This window comes from Colletotrichum karsti (genome assembly GCF_011947395.1).
Source record: "Colletotrichum karsti strain CkLH20 chromosome Unknown Scaffold11, whole genome shotgun sequence".
Taxonomy (NCBI): domain Eukaryota; kingdom Fungi; phylum Ascomycota; class Sordariomycetes; order Glomerellales; family Glomerellaceae; genus Colletotrichum; species Colletotrichum karsti.
The window spans coordinates 691,948-711,934 of record NW_024065911.1 but is presented as its reverse complement, the minus strand read 5'-3'; the positions used below and the strand labels follow the sequence as shown (position 1 = coordinate 711,934).

The 19,987-nt window shown below is 56.8% G+C and overlaps 8 protein-coding genes across 8 annotated transcripts; 5 read left to right on the top strand and 3 right to left on the bottom strand.

The window, feature by feature from the left end:
- Positions 1 to 214: 214 nt before the first annotated feature.
- On the bottom strand, positions 215 to 1,147 carry CkaCkLH20_04330 (nucleoside-diphosphate-sugar epimerase family protein; the record flags this gene model as incomplete). Its single annotated transcript, XM_038887049.1, has 1 exon — positions 215 to 1,147. One exon carries the CDS (start codon positions 1,145 to 1,147, stop codon positions 215 to 217), a length of 933 nt encoding a protein of 310 aa, XP_038747753.1.
- A 1,501-nt stretch (positions 1,148 to 2,648) lies between these two features.
- Positions 2,649 to 3,097, top strand: CkaCkLH20_04329 (uncharacterized protein; the record flags this gene model as incomplete). The annotated part of the gene is made up of 2 exons (XM_038887048.1): positions 2,649 to 2,761; positions 2,815 to 3,097. 2 exons carry the CDS (start codon positions 2,649 to 2,651, stop codon positions 3,095 to 3,097), a joined length of 396 nt encoding a protein of 131 aa, XP_038747752.1.
- A 2,833-nt stretch (positions 3,098 to 5,930) lies between these two features.
- On the top strand, positions 5,931 to 7,661 carry CkaCkLH20_04328 (uncharacterized protein; the record flags this gene model as incomplete). Its single annotated transcript, XM_038887047.1, has 2 exons — positions 5,931 to 6,311; positions 6,366 to 7,661. The coding sequence occupies 2 exons, from the start codon at positions 5,931 to 5,933 to the stop codon at positions 7,659 to 7,661; spliced, it is 1,677 nt and encodes a 558-aa protein (XP_038747751.1).
- A 735-nt stretch (positions 7,662 to 8,396) lies between these two features.
- CkaCkLH20_04327 (uncharacterized protein) lies at positions 8,397 to 9,074 on the top strand (the record flags this gene model as incomplete). The annotated part of the gene is made up of 1 exon (XM_038887046.1): positions 8,397 to 9,074. The coding sequence occupies one exon, from the start codon at positions 8,397 to 8,399 to the stop codon at positions 9,072 to 9,074; it is 678 nt and encodes a 225-aa protein (XP_038747750.1).
- Positions 9,075 to 10,691: 1,617 nt separating this feature from the next.
- Positions 10,692 to 12,020, top strand: CkaCkLH20_04326 (actin filament organization protein app1; the record flags this gene model as incomplete). The annotated part of the gene is made up of 3 exons (XM_038887045.1): positions 10,692 to 11,322; positions 11,373 to 11,772; positions 11,822 to 12,020. 3 exons carry the CDS (start codon positions 10,692 to 10,694, stop codon positions 12,018 to 12,020), a joined length of 1,230 nt encoding a protein of 409 aa, XP_038747749.1.
- Positions 12,021 to 12,754: 734 nt separating this feature from the next.
- CkaCkLH20_04325 (uncharacterized protein) lies at positions 12,755 to 14,338 on the top strand (the record flags this gene model as incomplete). Its single annotated transcript, XM_038887044.1, has 1 exon — positions 12,755 to 14,338. The coding sequence occupies one exon, from the start codon at positions 12,755 to 12,757 to the stop codon at positions 14,336 to 14,338; it is 1,584 nt and encodes a 527-aa protein (XP_038747748.1).
- Positions 14,339 to 14,871: 533 nt separating this feature from the next.
- On the bottom strand, positions 14,872 to 16,980 carry CkaCkLH20_04324 (fha domain containing protein; the record flags this gene model as incomplete). The annotated part of the gene is made up of 1 exon (XM_038887043.1): positions 14,872 to 16,980. One exon carries the CDS (start codon positions 16,978 to 16,980, stop codon positions 14,872 to 14,874), a length of 2,109 nt encoding a protein of 702 aa, XP_038747747.1.
- A 1,365-nt stretch (positions 16,981 to 18,345) lies between these two features.
- Positions 18,346 to 19,969, bottom strand: CkaCkLH20_04323 (uncharacterized protein; the record flags this gene model as incomplete). The annotated part of the gene is made up of 3 exons (XM_038887042.1): positions 18,346 to 19,113; positions 19,183 to 19,771; positions 19,836 to 19,969. 3 exons carry the CDS (start codon positions 19,967 to 19,969, stop codon positions 18,346 to 18,348), a joined length of 1,491 nt encoding a protein of 496 aa, XP_038747746.1.
- Positions 19,970 to 19,987: the final 18 nt, after the last annotated feature.

Sequence of the window (19,987 nt, the reverse complement as noted above, 5' to 3'; positions counted from 1 at the left end):
GCTGTGTGACAGCAAAGTAGACGATCGTGAAGTTGATACCTGGAGACGTCATTGTTGACGGTGAGATGGACAGAGAGTATTGATATTCAGTCGTCTGTTATGAAATTTGAGCATCAAAGATCGCTCAAGCCGATCTCATGATGCGTAGGTGTGGTGTCATTCAACCACCACGACGCAGATAAACGCAACCAGAAAGTCAAAGACAACTACCTACCTAGATGCCGCTCTTCTCCTTCTTCCACCCACTGCTCTCCTGCAGCCAGGTCTCAAAGTTCTGCAACCTAGGCTCTTCCTTCCTCAACACCTGTATATCAGCACCGTAGCCCTCTCTCTTGAAGAACTCGAACATCCTTCCCGCGTCGTTAATCGCCCACATCATGCCCTGGCCAAAGATGGTGTAAGTCTGAGGCATCTCGCTGCCAACGACCCTCTTAAACACCTCCCTGGCCTTCGCGTACGTGATATCCTCGCCAGCAAGCGACAGCGCTCTCCGATCCCACCTCTCCGGCTCCGCGATCGCCTTCGCCGCAAACAGCCCAATGTCACGGACCGACACGAACTGGAGGGTGCGATCGGCCGGCATGGTGGACCACATCGCCGCAAACACCTTGCCGAACATGCCCGGGTTGGTGTTATCCAAGAAGGCCGTGGGGCGGAGGATAGTCCACCGCAGCTTCCGCCCGCTCTTTTCCAGCTCGTCGGCGCGGTCGCGGAGGTGCACTTCGATCTCGTGCTTCTGGTAAAAGTGAGGGACGTCCGTGGGGTTCGTCCAGGACTTGTCCTCGCCGCCGCGGTCGACCGAGGTCAGCACGATCTGGGACGCGCCCGCGTCGATGGAGGCGTCGACCCAGGCCTTTCCGATCACGTCCTCGTTGCCGGGGGTCGTCACGATGAAGGACGTGTCGATGCGCGGGTGGGCGCGGAAGACGGGGATGGGGGACTTGAGGTCGCCTTCGACGGGGACGAGGGTGAGGCCCTTGGGTTTGGCGGCGTCCGCGAAGGACTTGAGTTTTGATGAGGCCGGGTTGCGGGTGAGGGCGAGGAGCTCGAGGGGAGGCGTGGTCTTGGGGAGGGAGAGGAGGGCGTCGATGACGGCGGAGCCTTGTTTGCCGGTCGCGCCGAGGATGAGGATCTTTCGTGTCGCCATTGTGATGTGATTTGTGTCTTGGTGTTGAGGGTGCGATGAGAACTGGCTCGACTTCGTCTTCGTCAGATGTTATACAGGAGGGATGGAGATGAGGGAAATGAATGTCAAAAGATGAGAAGGAAGAGGTCAAAAGAAGCTCGCCCGATCAGTGAGGTATTGGGAGCTTGAGCCCCGTTGTAGGGATGAGCTTCCTGACTATCAATGTTGGGTGTCGTCATGACTTTCACCCGCACGACCACTTCCCCAATTCCAAGTCTGAGTGTGCGTTCAGGGTCCAAGATATGCAGGGCTCTCCCTTAGAACTTCGCAAGCCGAGATGCGTTGAACTTTTCACCGATTACTACGACCATATCTCAACTTTCATTCATGTCATTCATGAATCTCTTCATCAACTACTGTATTTAATTATTTGCATAGGCGCTTCTGGTGAGAACCGTGGTGTTCAGGAGGCGGAGAGATTCAGCAAGATTCTCTGCCCCAAACTCGTCCGATAGCCGGGATGAGACTCTGCGACATATCGGGCGTCTGTCCTCGCGCGATGTCGCCATAGTTTGCGCCATAGGGCAGAGAAATCGATCTTATCGCAGGGTTAAGTTCAGCCAATGCAAGATGGCGCCGACACGGCTCACTTCTCAATAAGCTAGAGACCAAATCCGGGTCAAGGCCGGAGATCGACGCGGCGCCGTTCTACTCCGGTACAAGAAGACCAAGTACGCGATCCATCGGCCCGGGGACCAGGACCGGCCAGCGTGTGAGCGTCAGGTTTTCCGGTCATCCAGGATCTCTCATCGCGGACCAGTGAAACAAATTTGTCTGATGGGATGAGAAGTTTCAACACGGTTCCCAGGCACATGGATTGGCGATGACAGAATACAGCTAGAGCCATCTATTCCAGCTCGTCTCATATCACTCATCCGTTGCATCAACCAGTAAGTATGTAGCACTCAGCACACCAGCTACGGTGTTGATTCTTTTCAGATTTTCGGTCTCGCGTGTTCGCATTTCATTAGCGTGCGAGCGATGCGACCCCCGGACTACTCCGTCATCAATCCTCACAGCGACCGTACTACTGCCGAAAACGCCGGAGATCGAGTCGTTTTCAAATGTTCACGAGGGTGAAAGCGTACTCGTGAACATGAAAATCTCATCTGCCGTATATGCATTTGTAAGAATCGCTATTCCAAAGTCACCTCCGGGCCCGAGAGCGTCACATTCAATGCCGATTCAGTCACATCGAGACCGGGTTCCACGACCGCCGGAGATCCCCAAAGTCCGGCGGCAGCGACTCAGTGCTAGAACTCGCGGTGGTCGGCTCGCGAGGTAAGGCCGCTCCTAGGGTCGACTCGTTTGAAACGATCCTCACAAAGATTAGACGCTGATGCTATTTGACGTGAGATACGGTTTAAAGAGCTCGCAGCCCTCCCGGCTGCAGCACGATTGGCGATACAGCTGCAGGCGTCATTCGTCAGTCTCACTTCAGTGAACACACACACTTTTCAAGATGTTCGGCCGCATTCTGCTCACGCTCGACGGCGCTATGCTCCTCTTCGGCGCATTCCTGGCCGATTGGAACGAGACACACATCCACAACCCGCGATGGCCCCCGCATGCTAAGTAACGTCGTGTCTCATCAACATGAACACATTTCATCCACTGACAGCTCGCAGATTCCACAACGCACAAACAATGACGCTCTCCTTCATTCTCGGTGTGGCGACCCTGTTCTTCACATGGCGTCCCAACAGCAGCCCGGAGATGTCCAGAGAATCGTTCCGCATCGCGGGCTTCCTTGGCTCCATCTACTGGGTGGCCGGGTGGGCGTCGCTGCTGTATCCCGGCACCTCGGGTCTGGACCCCGAGCACGGCGGGCCGGGGTTCCCGCAGAAATACCCATTCACCACGGCACTTGGGCTCGCCGTGTCCGGGGCGTATCTGGAAGGGGGCTTCTGAGGTTCTATAAAAAAGGCCAGCACACGCGGGATGTAACTGTCCAGATGTTATTAAAAAAAGGGTTCCGGTGGATGACAGCGGGAACCGGAAGGGTCAGGATCAGGGGGGAGAATGGAGATGTTTAGGGTTCTCCCTTTAAATTGAGGGCGACGTGGACTCGGGCTGAGCTTGTTTTGGGGGACGGGGCCAGCCGGAGGTCGTGTACGAATCCGTAGAGACTAAAATAATGAAGCTGAGCCTCGCTTTCGTCGTCCTCGGTGTCGTTGGTCCGCCAATGCCAGGTCGAGTCGTAGCGGAGTGAAAGGGACATGCCGTGGACGGTGGACGAGGAAGAGTGACGACGACGACGGCGGCACTAATTTGAGCCGGAAAGTGGGCGGACCGCGGCAGCGGCGCATGACCGAGCGGGCGGCGGCCCTGGACGGCGCTACCGGATTGGCATGCCGCGGAGGGAGGCAAAGCGAGAGAGAAGAAAGTAAGACGAGAATGAGGAGAAGAGCTGACGCGGAAACGGGCTCGTTCTTCAATCTTCAATCCGTCTAGATCAACGTTTGTTTCAAAGCCAGGCCGATTCGTAACAATCCCTGATTGCTGCGGGCTGGTTGTGCCAATGTCTTGGGAGCCTTTAGCGAGTTCTCCGTCGGCGGAAACGGGGGACGATGGGGAATTTCTAGGAGATTTCTTTCTCGCTGGTCAGAATGACGTGTGCTGAGACTCTTGGACGACCAGGGTGTGTTGTGCCGTGAGACTTTGGAGGCGTTTTGTTTGGGCTTGCTCGGGTTCGCCCCATGGCTTTAGCCCCGGCAAACGGCACAAGCACAGGGCGCGATGGCGCAACACTTGTGAGCAGGGAGACGGTGAGTTGGACTTTTGGGATGTCGACTCGGGAATGGTCTCGTTGTGTAGGCTGTAGAGAGTTCGTTTCTGGGTCACTTTGAGCTCTGTTGGGAATGAGAACGACACGAGGCTTGGCCTATCCAGCCCGCCCGGAGCCAGGAATTGGATTGGGAGGAACTGGAGGAGTTCTCGGCGGCGGCTATCCGGTTAGCTCGGGATGGCGGTTCTCGTCGATCTATTACTGCATACAAACATTCCCCGTTACAGCCAAGCACCTTAAGACTTTTTGGCGAGGGAACACAAGAGAGGACCTTTTGCTTCTGGGTTTGGTAATAAACCTTGAAGATGCGTCTTCCTTACGGACACTACGGATTCTGAACAGCGAAGGCGCTCGCGTGATGTGTTACCGTAACAAACCCAACTGACACGAATGACGACCGGCGGGGAATGGAGACGCCGCAACGGACGTGGAGCAGCAGCATTCGGGATGTGGATACTCACAAGTCATGACCCGTTGATGCATCCCAGGTGCGTGATGAATTGCCATTTCCACCTCTCACCTGCATCACCCCAGTTGTCTAGACTGTGTATGTAGACGTGTATTGTCGTGGACGGCAATAAGGCGTCTTATCATTCCCGGTCTTCATTCAGCCCTCCAAGCCCGCAAGAAGACTAGAATCGTTATGCAGCAGCAGACCTTTTCGAAGAGGGTAAGACAAGCGCCTCGCAGGGCCGGCGGAACGCCCAGCAAATGTAACACGGCTACGACGGGATCAGAAACACACAACACGCACACAACAACCGCTTGATTGTACCGCCAGCCTCCTGAACGGATGTACGTCGTTCTGCAACCCCCTGAGTTTCTTACCGCGAACCACGAGCAAACCCAGCAGACAGGACGGCTTCCCGCCCTGGGCAAGCTTGCAGAGCAGCCGCAGCCACACAGACTTTCACAGCTCGACCCCGTTCAGATGACGGTCCCCACCGAGCTGACGACGACTGCACATCAAAGCAAGGATGACACAACGTACAACCCGCAACTGGGCTGCCCCCTCCCTCGTCCCCGGTTCATCCCAGCTTTAGGTGACGCCGGGGGAAGAGACCGAGAGAACGTCGAACTCAGAGCCATCAGACGCCGCGCCGGTTCGAAGCTTCGAACGTCCTCCCGCCCCTCCCCCTCCAATCATCGTGTTATTGAGACCGGGATGGCTCTGTAACGGTGTTAGTTCCTATTCATTTGTGCGTACGTTTCTCAGCCTACCGAAGAGCAAGACTGCGCCCAGAACATATGTAACCGCTGCTGGGCCACATCCCGTTTGCGAAAAACTGGAGGAGGAACCACCAGTCCACAACCGACCCCCCCCCTGATCTGACTGATGCGCGCCGAGTGACGGGACTGAGAAGAGGGTCTGAGGGGTGACCTTTTTGAAGTCACTTTCGTCCTCCCAGTCTTGGTAGTCTTTCCCTGCTTCTTTCTCGTTCTTAAACAAAACCCTTTAGCCGCCCGGTGACGACCACTTGCTCTTCTCCTTTTTTCTTTGTTTTGCCTGTTCTTGTATTTCTTGGAGAGAGACAATCGACGAAGAATCTTCGAGATCATCGGACGCCGGCCAACATTCCCGCCCGGCCAGCCACCCTTCTTGGCAGCAATTGACTTTTGTTGGTGTCTTTAAACTGCCGGCTTGGCAAAGGGTGCCGCCATCAACGTTGTAACGTCAGCACACGACAGGATTCCCAATTCGGAAACAGAGGTGGTAACACACGGGACTGAGGGATCGTGGACTTTGACGACTAAGCAAGGCTTAAAAGGTCTTTTGGTATTTTGGTATTTTGAAAAAAGTAAACAAGGAAGAATCAAACGAAGAAGGAACACCGACGAAAACAACGGCTTGGTTGACGGGCGCTTCATCACCACATCAAAACCGTCGAAACATCGCCTATCTCAAACAACATCGTCAGCAACATCAAAATCGACGGCAATCATCACAACGGCGTCATGTCGAAAGAACTCCCCCGCCACGAGAGGCGGCCCTCCTCGCCATCCGTCCCCGGCGGAAGCCCCTTCGACTGCAACTTGAGCGTCAAGACTCTTCTCGGCTTCCTCTCGACACGAGCCCTGCGCGGCGGCCCTCGTCTGGTCATCCAGCTCATCCTGGCCGTATTCGGCCTCATTATCCTGGGCAAGTTCTTCACTTCGCCGTCATCAGATCTCATGACCGGATCGAGGTGGACGTGGTCGCCCTTCGGCAGCAAGAGTGACGGTGATGTCGGCAGCGGCCAGCCCGGCGGCGTGAGGTTGATCGTCTTCGGATCGCCCGATATCGCGACGTCCTCGAACGGAAAGGGCAGCGGCTGGACTGAGATGCTCTGCAAGGAGGTGAGCCGTCTTTTTGATCGACTCATCGTTCTTCCGTCACTGACAAAATTCTAGCTCGCCTGCTCATCCCACCACTCCTTCATCCCCCAGACCAGCCTCCCAGCTCAAGCCCTCACCGCGCACGACCACTACAACGCAACCATCGAGAAGGTCACCCGCGAACTTGACCAGGAGAAGGCCCCGGGCTACAACTACGACTTCATCCTCGATCAGTACCCCCTCGCCGACGCCATCGCCGACCTCACCGCCCAGGTCGACCAGTTCCTCTCCCAACCGCAGCCCCGGCTCGTCCCGAAGGAGACCATCTGGGTCTTCACCTTCGGCACCTGGGACATCTGGACCCTCGCCACCCTCCCGCGCGATCTGGGCCAGGGCATCGTCGACCTCGCCATCCGCGCGCTCTTCGCGCAGGTCGAGCGAGTCTACCAGGCGTCGTTGGACACGAACTCGGTGGCCTTCTCCGACTTCTGGGCGTACCAGGACGCCGAGCTCATCGAGAAGCTGAACAAGATGGACAGGGAAGGCGGCGACATCGACGAGCGCGAGGTGGAGAACTTCAGGGTCATCATCCCGGAGCTGTTCGACATCTCCCTGACCCCGGGATGGCACGCCCAGCGGCAGAGCCCGCCGAGCCCGCACACCAAGGCCGAGCAGATGACCAACGCCGCGCACCTCACGGACCGGTGGAACTCGGAGGTCAGGGGCCGCATTGACGAGTGGAAGCGCACGGCGGACCCGGAGCCCAAGGAGGGCGAGGAGAGGGGCCAGTTCGGCTACATCCCCGCCAGCAACCGCGCCTCTCCCAAGCTGCGCCGGGCTGCCAGAGGTCTCGAGGCGCCCGCCGAGGGCGACGCACTGAGGGTCCCGTTCCCCAGACGCGTAGCTGCTCAGGTCAACACGGCCGAGTTCGTGAGGGAGGCGATCATCGAGCGCCAGATGAGGCAGCACGGACTCGCGGACTCGGACGGCCGCGGAAACAGGTCGGAGCCGGACAGGGGCGTCTACTTCACAGAGACGTGGACGCCTTGCATCTGGGCCAAGACGGGCGAGACGCCAGAGGCTGCGGGGGGATACTCGGCGTGCGACGCGCCCGGCGACTACCTCTTCCACACGCCGTTCACCCTCAGCGACCGGGCCATCGAGTTCACGGCCAAGGTGGCTGCCGCCGAGACGCGGGATAAGCTCGCATTCGTCGACGCGGTTGAGGAGAAGGAGGGAGAGGGCAAGACGGTGGCGAAGGTGGCGAAGAGGAATGAGAAGAGGGGCGGGAGAACTTTCCAGCGCGTGCTGAAGCCGAACCAGGCGCTGAGGATCGTCGATGCCGCGTGCCCTACCTTTGACGTTTGCTGAGGTCTTTCTTTGGAAGGCTTGTTGGATTAAGTGATAGGATTCTTTTGGGCATTTCATGGCACTGGCGTTGGGGACGGGTCGGCATTCGTCATGGCATAACGCCCTCGTAGGAAAAGGGCTGGACGGCGTTCAGGTTCAAGGTAGATACCGGGGATCATCAATCCCACAGCCATAGACAATGGCATTTCTTTGCGTATCATGATAACAAGTTTCGTCTCGAAATCACTGTGAACTTCGCAATCCTCGATGTACTGAATTCAACGCTGCCGCGAATGCATGAAAACGCGAGCACAGTCAACAGTCCGGACTCCGGACCCGGGCCGGCCCCACAACACGGAAGCAGAGTATTCCCTCCGGCTCCGACCATTGTATCATTTCACTTATCGCGACGATGTTTCTATCCAAAGTTCTTGTTTCTTCTTTGCCTTTGTCTCCGGATGAAGTCGGGGGAAATCTAATTGAGCTGACTGGACATACAAGACATTCGCCAAATCGAGGAGGATCCTCCTAGGCAGCAGCCGCATTCACTGACCAAATGGTCCAAGACACCAGATGCAGACCTTGCTGCATCCAATCCATCCAATCAATTGTGCATCACGATCCGCTGCATGTCGTCACGTCTCACGCACAGGCTGAACCTGTCTCTAACTTATAGCTCAACGCCTTTTCTCAACATCATCTCACAACTCTACGCTCAACCACATCTCACCTTCCGACCAAAATCTCGCAGCAACAATGCCCATACCAGACATTAGCGACATCGAACCGGTCTACATCAAGATCTACATGCTCACAAAGCTCACCCCAGAAGAAGAAAAGACCTACCTGGCAGCCATCACCGCGCCACTAGAAGAAGATGTCGACGACAGCTGGGTCAGACCCTCGCTCGTCCCCTGGCCCTGCGACACCGACGGCAGCGTCGAAACAGACCTACTGCGCCTCTACAAGCAAAGAACAACACCCAACCCAGAGGACGACAACTGCGTGCGTCCGTTCTGCTTCTTCGCCGACCGCCAGAGCGTCGAGGAGGGCGGCACCATCCTGGTCGACAGAGACCTGTACACGCTCCGCATCTCCAAGGAGGCGAGCGAACGCCACTCGGCGCTGGCCGACGAGGCGGGCATCGAGCTGCCGGCGAGGGACTGGTCGAGGATGCTGGCGTTGATGGAGAGGGTCTCGGAGGAGATGCTGGGGTGGGGCGTCGCGTGGGGGAGGGAGCCTGGGGCCTGTTGGAGGCCCAGCTGGATGAATTTGGATATTTCGAACATGATGATGAGGGAGCTTGTTGAGTTTCATGGCGGCGAGGTGAAGATACTGAGGGATCCGGAGTGGGACTCTGGGCCGTTTGTGAGGAAGCTGAAGGTGGAACTTGAGAAGATGAAGGAAGAAGGATTGGAAAAGAAAAAGGATTAACTACAGGTGCCTTCCATCCTTTTTCAAGGCTCATTCATCTCTGTCGATGTTTTGGTAGCCTTGTTGATAGGCCTTGACTTATGTTTGCGTTCCGAACATCAATACTTTGAAGTGCCGAAATGCACCTCCGCGATCCCCTACTTTCAATCTAAGTAGGATGTTGTCGTCCCGTAGCTTAATTGCACAAACCAAATACATCCGCATTCTATGTGGCTTTTGAAGAGTTGAAGCGGAAGGAGAACAATCGCCGCAGTGCACATGGTATTCATCATCGCCTAAAACGCCTTCCGTCTCTCCAACTTCGCCGCTGGGCAAATGCAAACCCTGAGTCCATGTCGTGTCAGATCCCTTCCCATAAAAATTGAAAGCCGCAAACTTTCTGTGAGAATTGTGAATGAGTCTCATCTGGAATTCATGTAGGACCGGAAATGCCAGACTGACCATGAGAGTGGGGATGGTCCATATGCAGGTTTATTTGCCTCAGCCACAACAACCAGTCTTCGTGGCTCAGTCGGTAGAGCGTTGGTCTCATATTATCTATCAATATGACCCTGTCTGAAGGCAGAGACATCCAAAGGTCGAGAGTTCGAGCCTCTCCGAGGACATCTTTTTGTCATTCTGACCAAGAACCCGAATATCTTTTTGTATTTGACTGCATGACTGCAATGATGTCCATCGGCTTCTTTGCATGTTATTTTTTCCAGTTGAGTTGGTCTCATGTTGGACAGCTAAGCTTAAAAGGCTGTCTTTTTGCGACTGATTTTCCATTGGCCGAAAAGAGGCGGCAGTTCATCGGGTGACCCCACTTCGCAGCAACCCAATCGGAGGTCGGGTTATTTTTGCAGGGCAAGAACGAATGGAACCAGGGCGTCCCCGTCCCGGATGCCTCCCGCCCCCGCCTACCTAGGTGAGGTGCCTGCTCTTTCACCCCTCCATCTTTCCCCTCCGCGTCCATTTCCTTACGCCTCCGACACACGTTCGCCTGCAGCAGATCCTGACCATCGTCATCGGCCAGTCATGGCTACCCAGTCACGAGAGGAGAGGACCTGTGTCTGTGTGGGCGTATTTCAGCCAAGACGCCCTGCGACCACTTGCCAAAGACCATCTGATAGTCGACCTGTCACAGCTCGCCCTAAACCATGTCACGGGCTCCTCCCACACAGACGATGCAGCCAACCCGTCTAGCTCTGACATAATGCATCTGACGGGCCATGCCTTCGCCTTGCCTTGCCTTCTGCGACTGACTGGCACCATGGTCGCCCATACAGCTCCAGCGCCAGCTGCTTCGGCTGAGACACGACTCGACACCTACCTACTCTCGCCGCACCGCCAGTAGTCGTACAGAGTACCCTCCATCATACAGCCTGCCTCCCTACATCTCACTCTTCTCTCTATTACGAGCCCCATTCAACCAGGAACAGCTTCCTATCGACACTGTTTCTTTCAGCCCTGAACAGTCAGCCTACCAACCACTTCGTCGCCAAGGCACCAATAACACCGAAATCTAGTCACACTTCTGTTCTTGATCCAAGTGACCGGCAGGAGGCGAACTCGATAGACCGACAAAGGCAGACACGCTCAATCGCATAAGTACCGATTATCGACGCCGTCGCAATCATGGGTGCTCAAGACGATTCCAAGAAACCGGCGTCATACGCAGACGAAATGCAGAAACAAACCCGCGCAGAGCGTCGCTTCGACGACGTCGAGGCCGAGCTTCCAAACCCCACCGTCCCGACCCTCCAGTCCGCCGCCTTCACCGCCAGCGGTCTGCTGTCGCATCTCGGCAGCTACAACCCATGGGGCCGACCCGTGACCGAGGACGACATCGTCTGGCTGCTCGACAACACCGCCTATAAGCCCTCGCGCCTGGGCAGCTGGCAGGCCGAGTTCGTTGCGGCCGTCTTCGAGAGAGAGCCCAAATGCAAGGTCGTCGATATCGTGCAGGGCGTCGCGAAAAAGCTGGGCATTGCGGACGATTCGGAGGATTTCAAGACCATTGAAGAGAGGATACTGCCGTTCCTGTGGGATGTCCAGCCGGCTCGTCATCTTCGGGTGGTGCAACAGAAGAAGGAGCTCAAGCTGGGCCCGTCTGCGTCCAACGGCATCACCACCGACACGCTGAAGATCCACGAGCAGCAGCCGGGAACGATGCTTGCGTCAAGCGCCATGGTTCCGCAGGGCACGTCGGGGCTGCTCAAGATGCAGACCTATTTTGCAGCACCAGAGGGATGGGCCATCATCTCAGGTATGCCTACGGTCGTTCGCTCACGCAGGGGCAGGCGCTAACAGGCCTAGATGTCGACGACACCATCAAGCTGACACAGACGAGCGACCCGGTCGGCATTCTCCGCGAGACATTCGTCAACGAGCCGACACCCATTGAAGGCATGCCGGAGCTGTACAGGAGTATTGCAGCGCTTCTGCCCAAGGAGTCCCCGTGGTTCTACCTCTCCGCGTCTCCGTACAATCTGTACCCGTTCCTGAAAGAGTTCCGCGACAAGTACTATCCTCCAGGAACCATAATTCTCCGCGACTCGAGCTGGAAGACCCTCGCCGGTCTGCTGTCGGCGCTGACCTTGGCGACTGAGGAGTACAAGGTGCAACGGATGAAGAAGGTGCACGAATGGCTTCCAAAGAGGAAGATGATTCTCATCGGCGACTCGACACAATCCGATCCCGAGGCGTACGGCGACATGTAAGTTACAATCTGCCCTCCAGCTCCAGCGCTCGACTAACATCTGTAGCTACCGCGAATTCAAGGGCTGGGTCAAGCTCATCCTCATCCGCAAGGTGGCCGACATCGCGGCAGTCGGAATCTCGGCAAAGAACGAACCAGAGCGCTTTGAGAAGGCATTCAAGAACATTCCACGCGACGACTGGTTTGTCTTCGAGAACCCGGTCGACTGCACCAAGATCATCCGTGATGTCGTCGCGCAGGGCTAAGTACGATTGCCGGAAAACATGAGCAATCCTGCCTGATTTCAAGGAGTTTGGCGCCGTCTTTGACCTTTTTCCACATTGACATGACGCGACATCAACGACCTCAAGTCTCAACAGAAACTACATAGCAGACCTAATACACTTCACATACCCCATAACGTCACCAGCCCCAAGAAAGTCAATTCGCGACCACGCCAGTGAGACGACCATGCAGGTAAGCAGCGAGAATGCGGAGAAGCTCAGCGTCCGCAGCGTACTGGCCGGCGACGCCGCCGTCAGCACCGCCTCACTGAGCCTCAATCTGCAAGCCGCTTGCCAACCGAATTTCCCCAAATCAAGCTCCATCTGCAATCCGTCGCCAGTTGGTCGGATTCCTAGCCGTCTGTGTGTTTGGAGGCTGACTGCCAGGCACCGTAGGCCTCAGTGCGCTTTTTGGCCTTGGAATTCGGTGGGGTGAGTCACCCGGCGGCTGCCTCCGCAAATGATGCCTGTTTCTTGAATGCACGACGAAGCGCCCAGGTCCTTCATGAGCTGCTCTTTGAGCTCTTTAAGTCGAGCTGAAATCCCGTGCCGCATTCCCTCCATCCTTTCAATTCAGGCAATTAATTCGAACTTCAAGGACAAATATTGCGACCCAGCTCGCACCGCTGTCCAGACCACAGGCCAGGTCTCGACAACCGCTGCATCCATCAATCGACATCATCGCCACCAAAGCCATCATCATCAACAACGTCCAAATGGCCAGCCTAACCCTCACCATCGCCCTCCCTCCAAACCAATACCATTCCTCCGCCAAAACCCTCCTCGGTCTCCCCCTCGAACTCCGCAACCAGATTTACCATGCCGCTCTGGTCACCCCGGCGAAGCACTACCTCCAGCATAACCCGGACTGCCACTTCCGCCACGGCCACACCCGCACCTCCATCGAGCCCGCTGCCAGCATGGTCCTCGACCCGACCGTCGAGATCGCAGAGCCGATGCTGTATCCCTGGGACCTTCCCTCCGACTGCCGCTGCGCCAAGCGGACGATGCTGAACCTGCTGTTGGCCTGCCGACAAATCCACCGCGAAGCAGCACCCATCTTCTGGCGCCACAACACATTCGTCTTCGAGTCCTCCGACGAGTTCACCATCTGCGTGGGCTCCAGGCTCAGGGAGTCCTACAGGAAGATGCTCCGCAGCGTCTACATCGCCAGCCCGCAACCGGCCGAGACCGCCGTCAAGACCTCCTTCAACCTCTTCACGCAAGAACACGTCTGGCAGCCCATCCAGCGCTGGTGCCAGTTCTGGGGCGTGCTGAACCAGTGCGCGGGCATGAGGGACCTCGCCATCCGGCCCGAGGTCGTCAGGAAGCACGCCACCGACCTGGGCCGTCTGAAGACGCGGATGCCAGGGCTGCGGAGGCTGGAGCTCACGTACGTGGGCACCTTCAAGGACCGCAGCGTGTTGTATGACAGGCACTGGGGCAGCTTCAGGGGGTGCACCACGATCCACCGGGAGACGGTGTTCGTGCGCGCCGCGCAGGAGGTCGATCTCGGGAGTCTCGACGGCTCGGCGAAGAGTGCTAAGGAGCTACACAGGGGGTTCACGACGAACTTTTGCGTGTACGTGGGGAGGATTGCGAGGGAGAGGTTTCTGGGGTGCGAGGACGCCGAGGAGTTGGACTTGCACTCCGGGGCCGTGAGCGCGGAGCTGAATGATCGGAATTCGGAGTTCGAGGTGGAGTTGCCGGATGGGAAGACGGCGAGGCTTTATTTCATGGGGGTGCCGCAGAGCAAGGAGACGAGAGTGGCTTTGGCGAGAAGGAGTATGGCGAGGGACTGGAAGTTGAGGAAGGAGGGGAAGGCGTCGGCTGCGGAGGAGAAGGTGCTGGAGGAGATGAGGCAGAAGAGGGTTTTGAGGAAGGAGCAGGTGGTCGATGACGAGGCCAGGGAGAGGGAGAGGGTCCTTGATGAGAGGAGGTATAGGGCCCACGAGATGAGGGACGCGGAGAGGAAGGAGAAGCGAGCAGAGAAGGCCGAGATTCGGCGGGCGGCTGAGGTTGCGAAGGAGGAGAGGCGGATGGGAAGGAAGAGGATCGTGAGGGAGGAGGTAGTCGAGGACGTCAAGGCGGTGGTCGACGTCAAGGAGGTGGTTGAGGAGGTATCACAGGCTGCGCCGAAGACTCCGAGGAAGGTCGTTGTGAAGAAGGAGGTGAAGTGGGCTGGCAAGAAGAAGGGTATGGGCAGGAGGAAGGGCATGAGTGAGATTGAGGAGGATTTGAGGGACATGTCTTGGGACTCTTCACCTTGGGATTCTGCGCTGGATGCGGATACTTGGTGAATGGTGATAGAGTGATTCCTTGTTCTAGTAATGATACCCTCGTCGTTGAATGTTTCGACTGTTACTGTTATACTTGGTGTCGTCGTTCTTGCTGCTGTTGTTGCTGCTATCCTTGTCCTTGTTATCCTCGTTGTTGTTGTCGTCGTCGTCGTCGTCGTCGTCGTCGTCGTCCTTTGTTTATACAGCAACCAGCCAACAGTGTATTCAAAAAATCTTGACCCAACAACTGCTCAATAGTTCTCTGAAGATCCAGCAATTTTAAGGACACCAACGTAACGCAACAAAGATATTCTTCAACGAAATAAACTTGGAGCAGTATAGACTCCAAACTCCAAATAATAATACCTCCAATGCAGTTTCCAAACTCTCACTACGAAAGAACACACAACCAACGCCAAACGTATGCTATCACCGCTACGCCATGCATGCAAACCAGGCGATGCCAAACTCTCCACGATCGTTTGCCCTTAATAAGTCAACCAAATGAGGTCTCTCCCCCGTCCAAGGAATACCTTAGCTGAGCCCTGAGTAGTCTACGTCGTTCTGCTGAAGCCGAAAGGCCGCCACGATCTCGGCCGCGCCGCGGGCTTAGCAGCTCCCGCCATGGTAACCAAGAAGGCAGGAGAAAGATCGGCCCCGGACATGACAGCGTCCGCGCTCGTCGCTTTCTTTCTTTTCTCCTGCTTTCTAGCCCTCGCATCCTTCTCCAACTTCAGCATCTCCTTCGGCTTGCCGCCTCCAAGACACGCATCTACGACAGACCTCATCGGCATGACCTCAGCCCCCGCCATCTCTCGAGTCGGCCAGGGAAACGTGGCCGCCATCTCCTGCAGCGTGACGGCATCCATTGTCTCCATAATCCTCCGCAGCTGGGGCTCAAGGTTACCGACTCGCTCAAAAGCCCAGTCAGGCCGTTGCTCAATCCGCACCGCGTCACGCCACATCGTGCCCATGAGCCACTCCATCGCCACGTGCCGGGGGATCAGTCGCGCGTTGCGCATCAGCCAGGCCATCATCTCCGGGTCCCCCGACTGCTTCACGATGGGCAAGCTGCGACCGCCGTGCTCGCGCTGCTGGAGCTTCTGCATAAAGGCCTCGTACATGCCGAGGGCGCCCGTCCGCAGACCCACGAGATGCCCTCGACCCAGCGCCTGGGCGACTTCGTCGGCCCAGGCTATCCCGGCCTTGATTCCTGAGTTCGCGCCCCGGCCGGGCCAGAAGTGGACTGTCATCGCGGCGTCGCCGGCTAAGGCTACAAGGCCGTGAGGTCTTTGCAGAGCGGACGAGTCGAGAATGGGTAGTTGCTCGACTGCTTTGTTGATCCGTCGGACGACGATGGGGATTCGGACGATGGTGGTCACGTCGCATTCTTTGAACCCGTACAGTTCCAGACCGTCGAGAATCGCCTTCCAGAGCGGGCTGTCCGGGTCGCGAGAAGGTGCGAAGACCTGATGCTCCTGAAACCCCGTGGGCAGACGGCCGTTTGTCTCCAGACAGCTGGGCTTGCCGAAAGTGCATGGGTGCCCGTCTACAGAGACCATTTGGTCCCATTCGGCTTCCGTCAGCTGCATGTTGAGGTACCCCGTGCCGTCGAAGTCGCTGGCGTTGAGGAGATACCGCGTCTGGGCCATTGTCAGGAAGACGTTGATGGGCTGGGGTCGGGGAAGACCTCGCGGCCTATCAAAAGCCACACCAAGAGCATAACTCTTCCCGACAACTTCGTCCTGACCCTCAAAGCACGAACCCCTCACCCAAGACCCGGCGCCATCAGCACCCAACAAGATATGAAAGTCCCCATACCGCGCCAACTCCTCCCTCCGAACCCGGCTCGCGTGCAGGAAGATGATATCGCGGAACCGGCTGTCCTGCGCGCGCCGGAGCAGCCCGTCCTCGAGCTTGCGGATCTGGAGGTTGCTGGAGCCCGGCCAGACCCTCTCGGGACAGCCCCCGAACACGGCCTGCCTCGTCTCCTCGCTCATGAGGCCCGTGACGGAGTCCTGCAGCGTGACGACCTGGTCGCGGCGGCGGGCGTCCGGCGGGTAGCTCACGAAGGAACTACCGGGCTGCCGAGCCCACCGGCCCTCGTGGACGTGGACTTCGACTTTTGAGCCCGCCTTTTCCGCCAGCGCGATGGCCGATGCGAGACCCGTGGGACCGCCGCCGACGATCATGATGTTGAGGGGGGCGGCGGGGTATTCGTACTCGGCGGGATCGTCGGGGGGTTGGGGGAGGTTGCGGGCGATGGAGGGGTCGAAGAAGAAATCCCGCACCGGTTTGGTCTTTGAGGAAGCCGGTAGTTGGCTCTTGATCAAGATGAAGCGCATCCATTGCAGCAGCGGGCTCGCGTCGAAACTGGCGTGGCGGTTGTTGAAGACGCGCTGTTGGACTTCGGCGGCCAGTGACGCGACGTCTTGGTGTTTGGGGTTCGATGCGATAAGACGGAGTTCGCTGTTCACGGCGGCGTCGTCGCCGCGGTAGAAGAAGAGGAAGGCTTGCGCCCGCTCGAAGTTGGACTGGCCCGCCGCTTCCCAGGCTGTTTCCCATGCGCGTGGAAACTGGATGGTGTCGATGTCTGCTGCTAGGGGGGCCCCTCTAGAGATACTGCGATTAGGGAGAATTCTTGCTGAAGCCTGCGAAGACATGATTGATGTATGGCTGTAATGTCATCCGACTTCGAGGATGTGCGATAGAGGAATGTAAGTGAAATGAAATATGGACAACTGTGATGAGCCAAGGGAAAGCACAAAGGAAATGGAATCAAGGACAGAGAAGATAAGAAATCTTGTGATGCTTGCCGTTGTGAATGTGCAGAAAGCACTGATATCAATAGAGACAGAGCCTTCATATATACGCCAAGTTGAAGCATCGTGAAGTTCTCACAAGATATGAATAGCTTCACACCTGAATCTGTCCTCCATCCCCAGGTTGACATCAGGGCGGTGCCAGCAACCAGGCACCAGTCATAGAATCTACTTCCATCTCCGTTCCACAGCATCAGCCCTGCATACATGACATCAAATCCTTCTTTCTTCAACCCAGGTCGCACGGAAAGTCTTCATTCGAGTGTGTATGCCACAAAACACACCGACATATCTCCTGCTCTCCATTCTTCCGAGCCCACGAGCGAGGGAAGTCGACTTCGCACTTGTTTCTGTCTTGTCTGCCTGCCGAAGGATCGCGAGGGAGCAAAGTACGTGTAACGCAGAGTAGCCACGCTTGACGCCAACGCCCCAGTCGCACGGAGTAAGGTCCGGTTCCAAGGATAAGCTTGCCAGTCATTGTAACATGCGGGGGCGGGGGCGGGGGCGGCTGTCCTGTGGAAAGCTGGCTACAAATAGACAGAACGGATGCTCGCTGAAGCGTACGACCGAGTTTTGTGACGGTCATGTTGGAGAGTCATAGTTTGTGTCGTGATGGTCGTTCTTCTTCGCTGATTCATCCCGACTGTTGATCCTGGATGCTGTCAGATCAGTTAGCCATAATCTGCGGCACGGGGTGAGCGTTCGGATTTCACAAGACACATGGCACATTTAGGTGGGCGCAGAGGAACGGTGTACAACAGTGGCTTGTCTTGAGCTTATATCTGTACCTGCATAAAGGGGCTGACGAGAAGATCCGTTCCACTTGCTATGCTGCTTAGACTATAGGGGGAAAAGTGCCGTTTCTTCCGCCTGATCATGACTTTCTTCATGTAGCACCGAATTCTGAAGAACCCAATCGTTAGCTTCAACAGACCTTCTTAATAGAATACTGCGTAGGTAGCAGTGACGAGAGGTCCACACACACAAGTCTAAGTCGTCTCTTGTGAGAAATTGCTTGCTTGAGATGATTGTCGTTGTAGGCCCCTGAACTGGAACATTGTCATCATCATCCTCATCACCACCTCAACTAACATCTAGTCCCTAATCTTCATAGCCTATGACTTATGGCATGGCGATCGCATTCATCCAAAACCCATTGTTGTAGAGACCCTAGAGACATGGAAGGCTTTACTCACTTGAACATATCTACAGTCTTGCCCGAATAGCCTCTCCGGCTGACTTCCCACTCAAAGCCTCCCTCGCTTCAGCATTAAGCCGCTTCCACATATCTTTTCGACGTTCATGCCCGGCCATGAACCTCTCGAACCAGTACTTGTTGAAAGGCGGCAGCTCTCTACCCCTCCCGTCCGCCGGGCCCGCGAGCTTTCTCACGGTTTCAAAATACTCCTCAAAGTCAGGAAAGACAAGAGCAAACTTGGGACCGTCACCCCGTTTCGCCACACGATCGTCTTCCCACCGCTTCTGCTCCTCCACCGGGGGCAACTCGACGCGTCCGGCAAGTAACCTGGCCGCGAGCACGGCCTGCCACTCAAAGATCTTAAACGTCAGGCCCGCGTTCACCGCGCCCACGAAGAGTAGCGTGGGGTCCTCCCGGTAGACCACGTGGAGGTACAAATCCGGGACGCGGTTGTTCCTCGGTGCAGGAAGCCGTCGCGCGGGCGATGAAGGACTCGGCTTAAGGAACGGAAGGGTCCAGGTGTAGCCTGTTCCGAAGATGATGTTGTCGACGTCTGAGACGGACGTGCCGTCCACGAAGTGCACGGTGCGGCTCTGCGGCTCGATGCGCGAGATGGACGGGACCTTGGAGATTAGGGGGTGGTTGAAGGCTTCCCCGCCAAAGTAGCCGTTGAAGTTATGCCCGACGGTGACGGCGTGGACCGGCGCCTGGGCGACTGAGGTCAGGTCGAAGGCGATGTCGGCGGCGGAAACCGATGCGCCCACCACCACGACTCTCTGCGAATCTCACACGTCAGCATTCGTAGGAATCATAGGCACGCGCGAAGTCGCTCGTCGCTGTCTCACCTTGCCCTCGTACGCGTCTCGACCGCGGAAGTGCTTGCTATGTATCACGCTTCCCGGGTTCTTCTCCGCAAACTCGGATAACCCATCAATGAGGGGGATGTACGGCACGCTATAATGGCCTGACGCGACGATCACGGCGTCGAACGTCTCCTGCCACCAGTAGTCGGTCCTCTCACCCTGCCTGCGCAACGTCAAAGTCCACTCCCCGCGCTCGTCGTCCTTCTCGGCGTTTTCCACCGTGGTGTTGTACTCCACCAAGTCCTGATATCCTCGTCTTTCGACAAGGGAGCGCACGTAGTCCTGCACGAGCGACCAGTGTCGGAACGGGGTGTCGGCCCCGTGTACCGAGACGGACCATTCCGACTGCTCCTTTGGGAAAGGCTCTTGTGAGAACTGCATCGGTAGAAAGTCGACGTTGGTCTCGAGGTATGGGTATACCGTCGATTCATCGTAGCGTGGATGAGGAGACCGGGCTACCTGGGCAGGTAATGTGGATGGGATTAAGGGGTGAGGTTCATCCGCAGTGCGAGAGGCGAGGCGATCAAGTTCATCGGGTTTCAGGATTGGCGGCGGTTTCTCATCACCAAGCCTGTGAGTATTAGCAGATGGGCATCAGAGAAAGCTGCGAGTTGGAAGAAGAGACAAGTACTTACCAGCACCCTCCCGGCGCCTCTCGGCGCTCGAATACTCTGATGACGTCAAATGCCTTTTCCTGAGCGAGCGCGTCGATTGTGATGGCGCCGGCCGGGCCAGCCCCAATAACTGCCACCCTTTTTGCAGCTTTCATGTTGCTTCGTGATCTTTG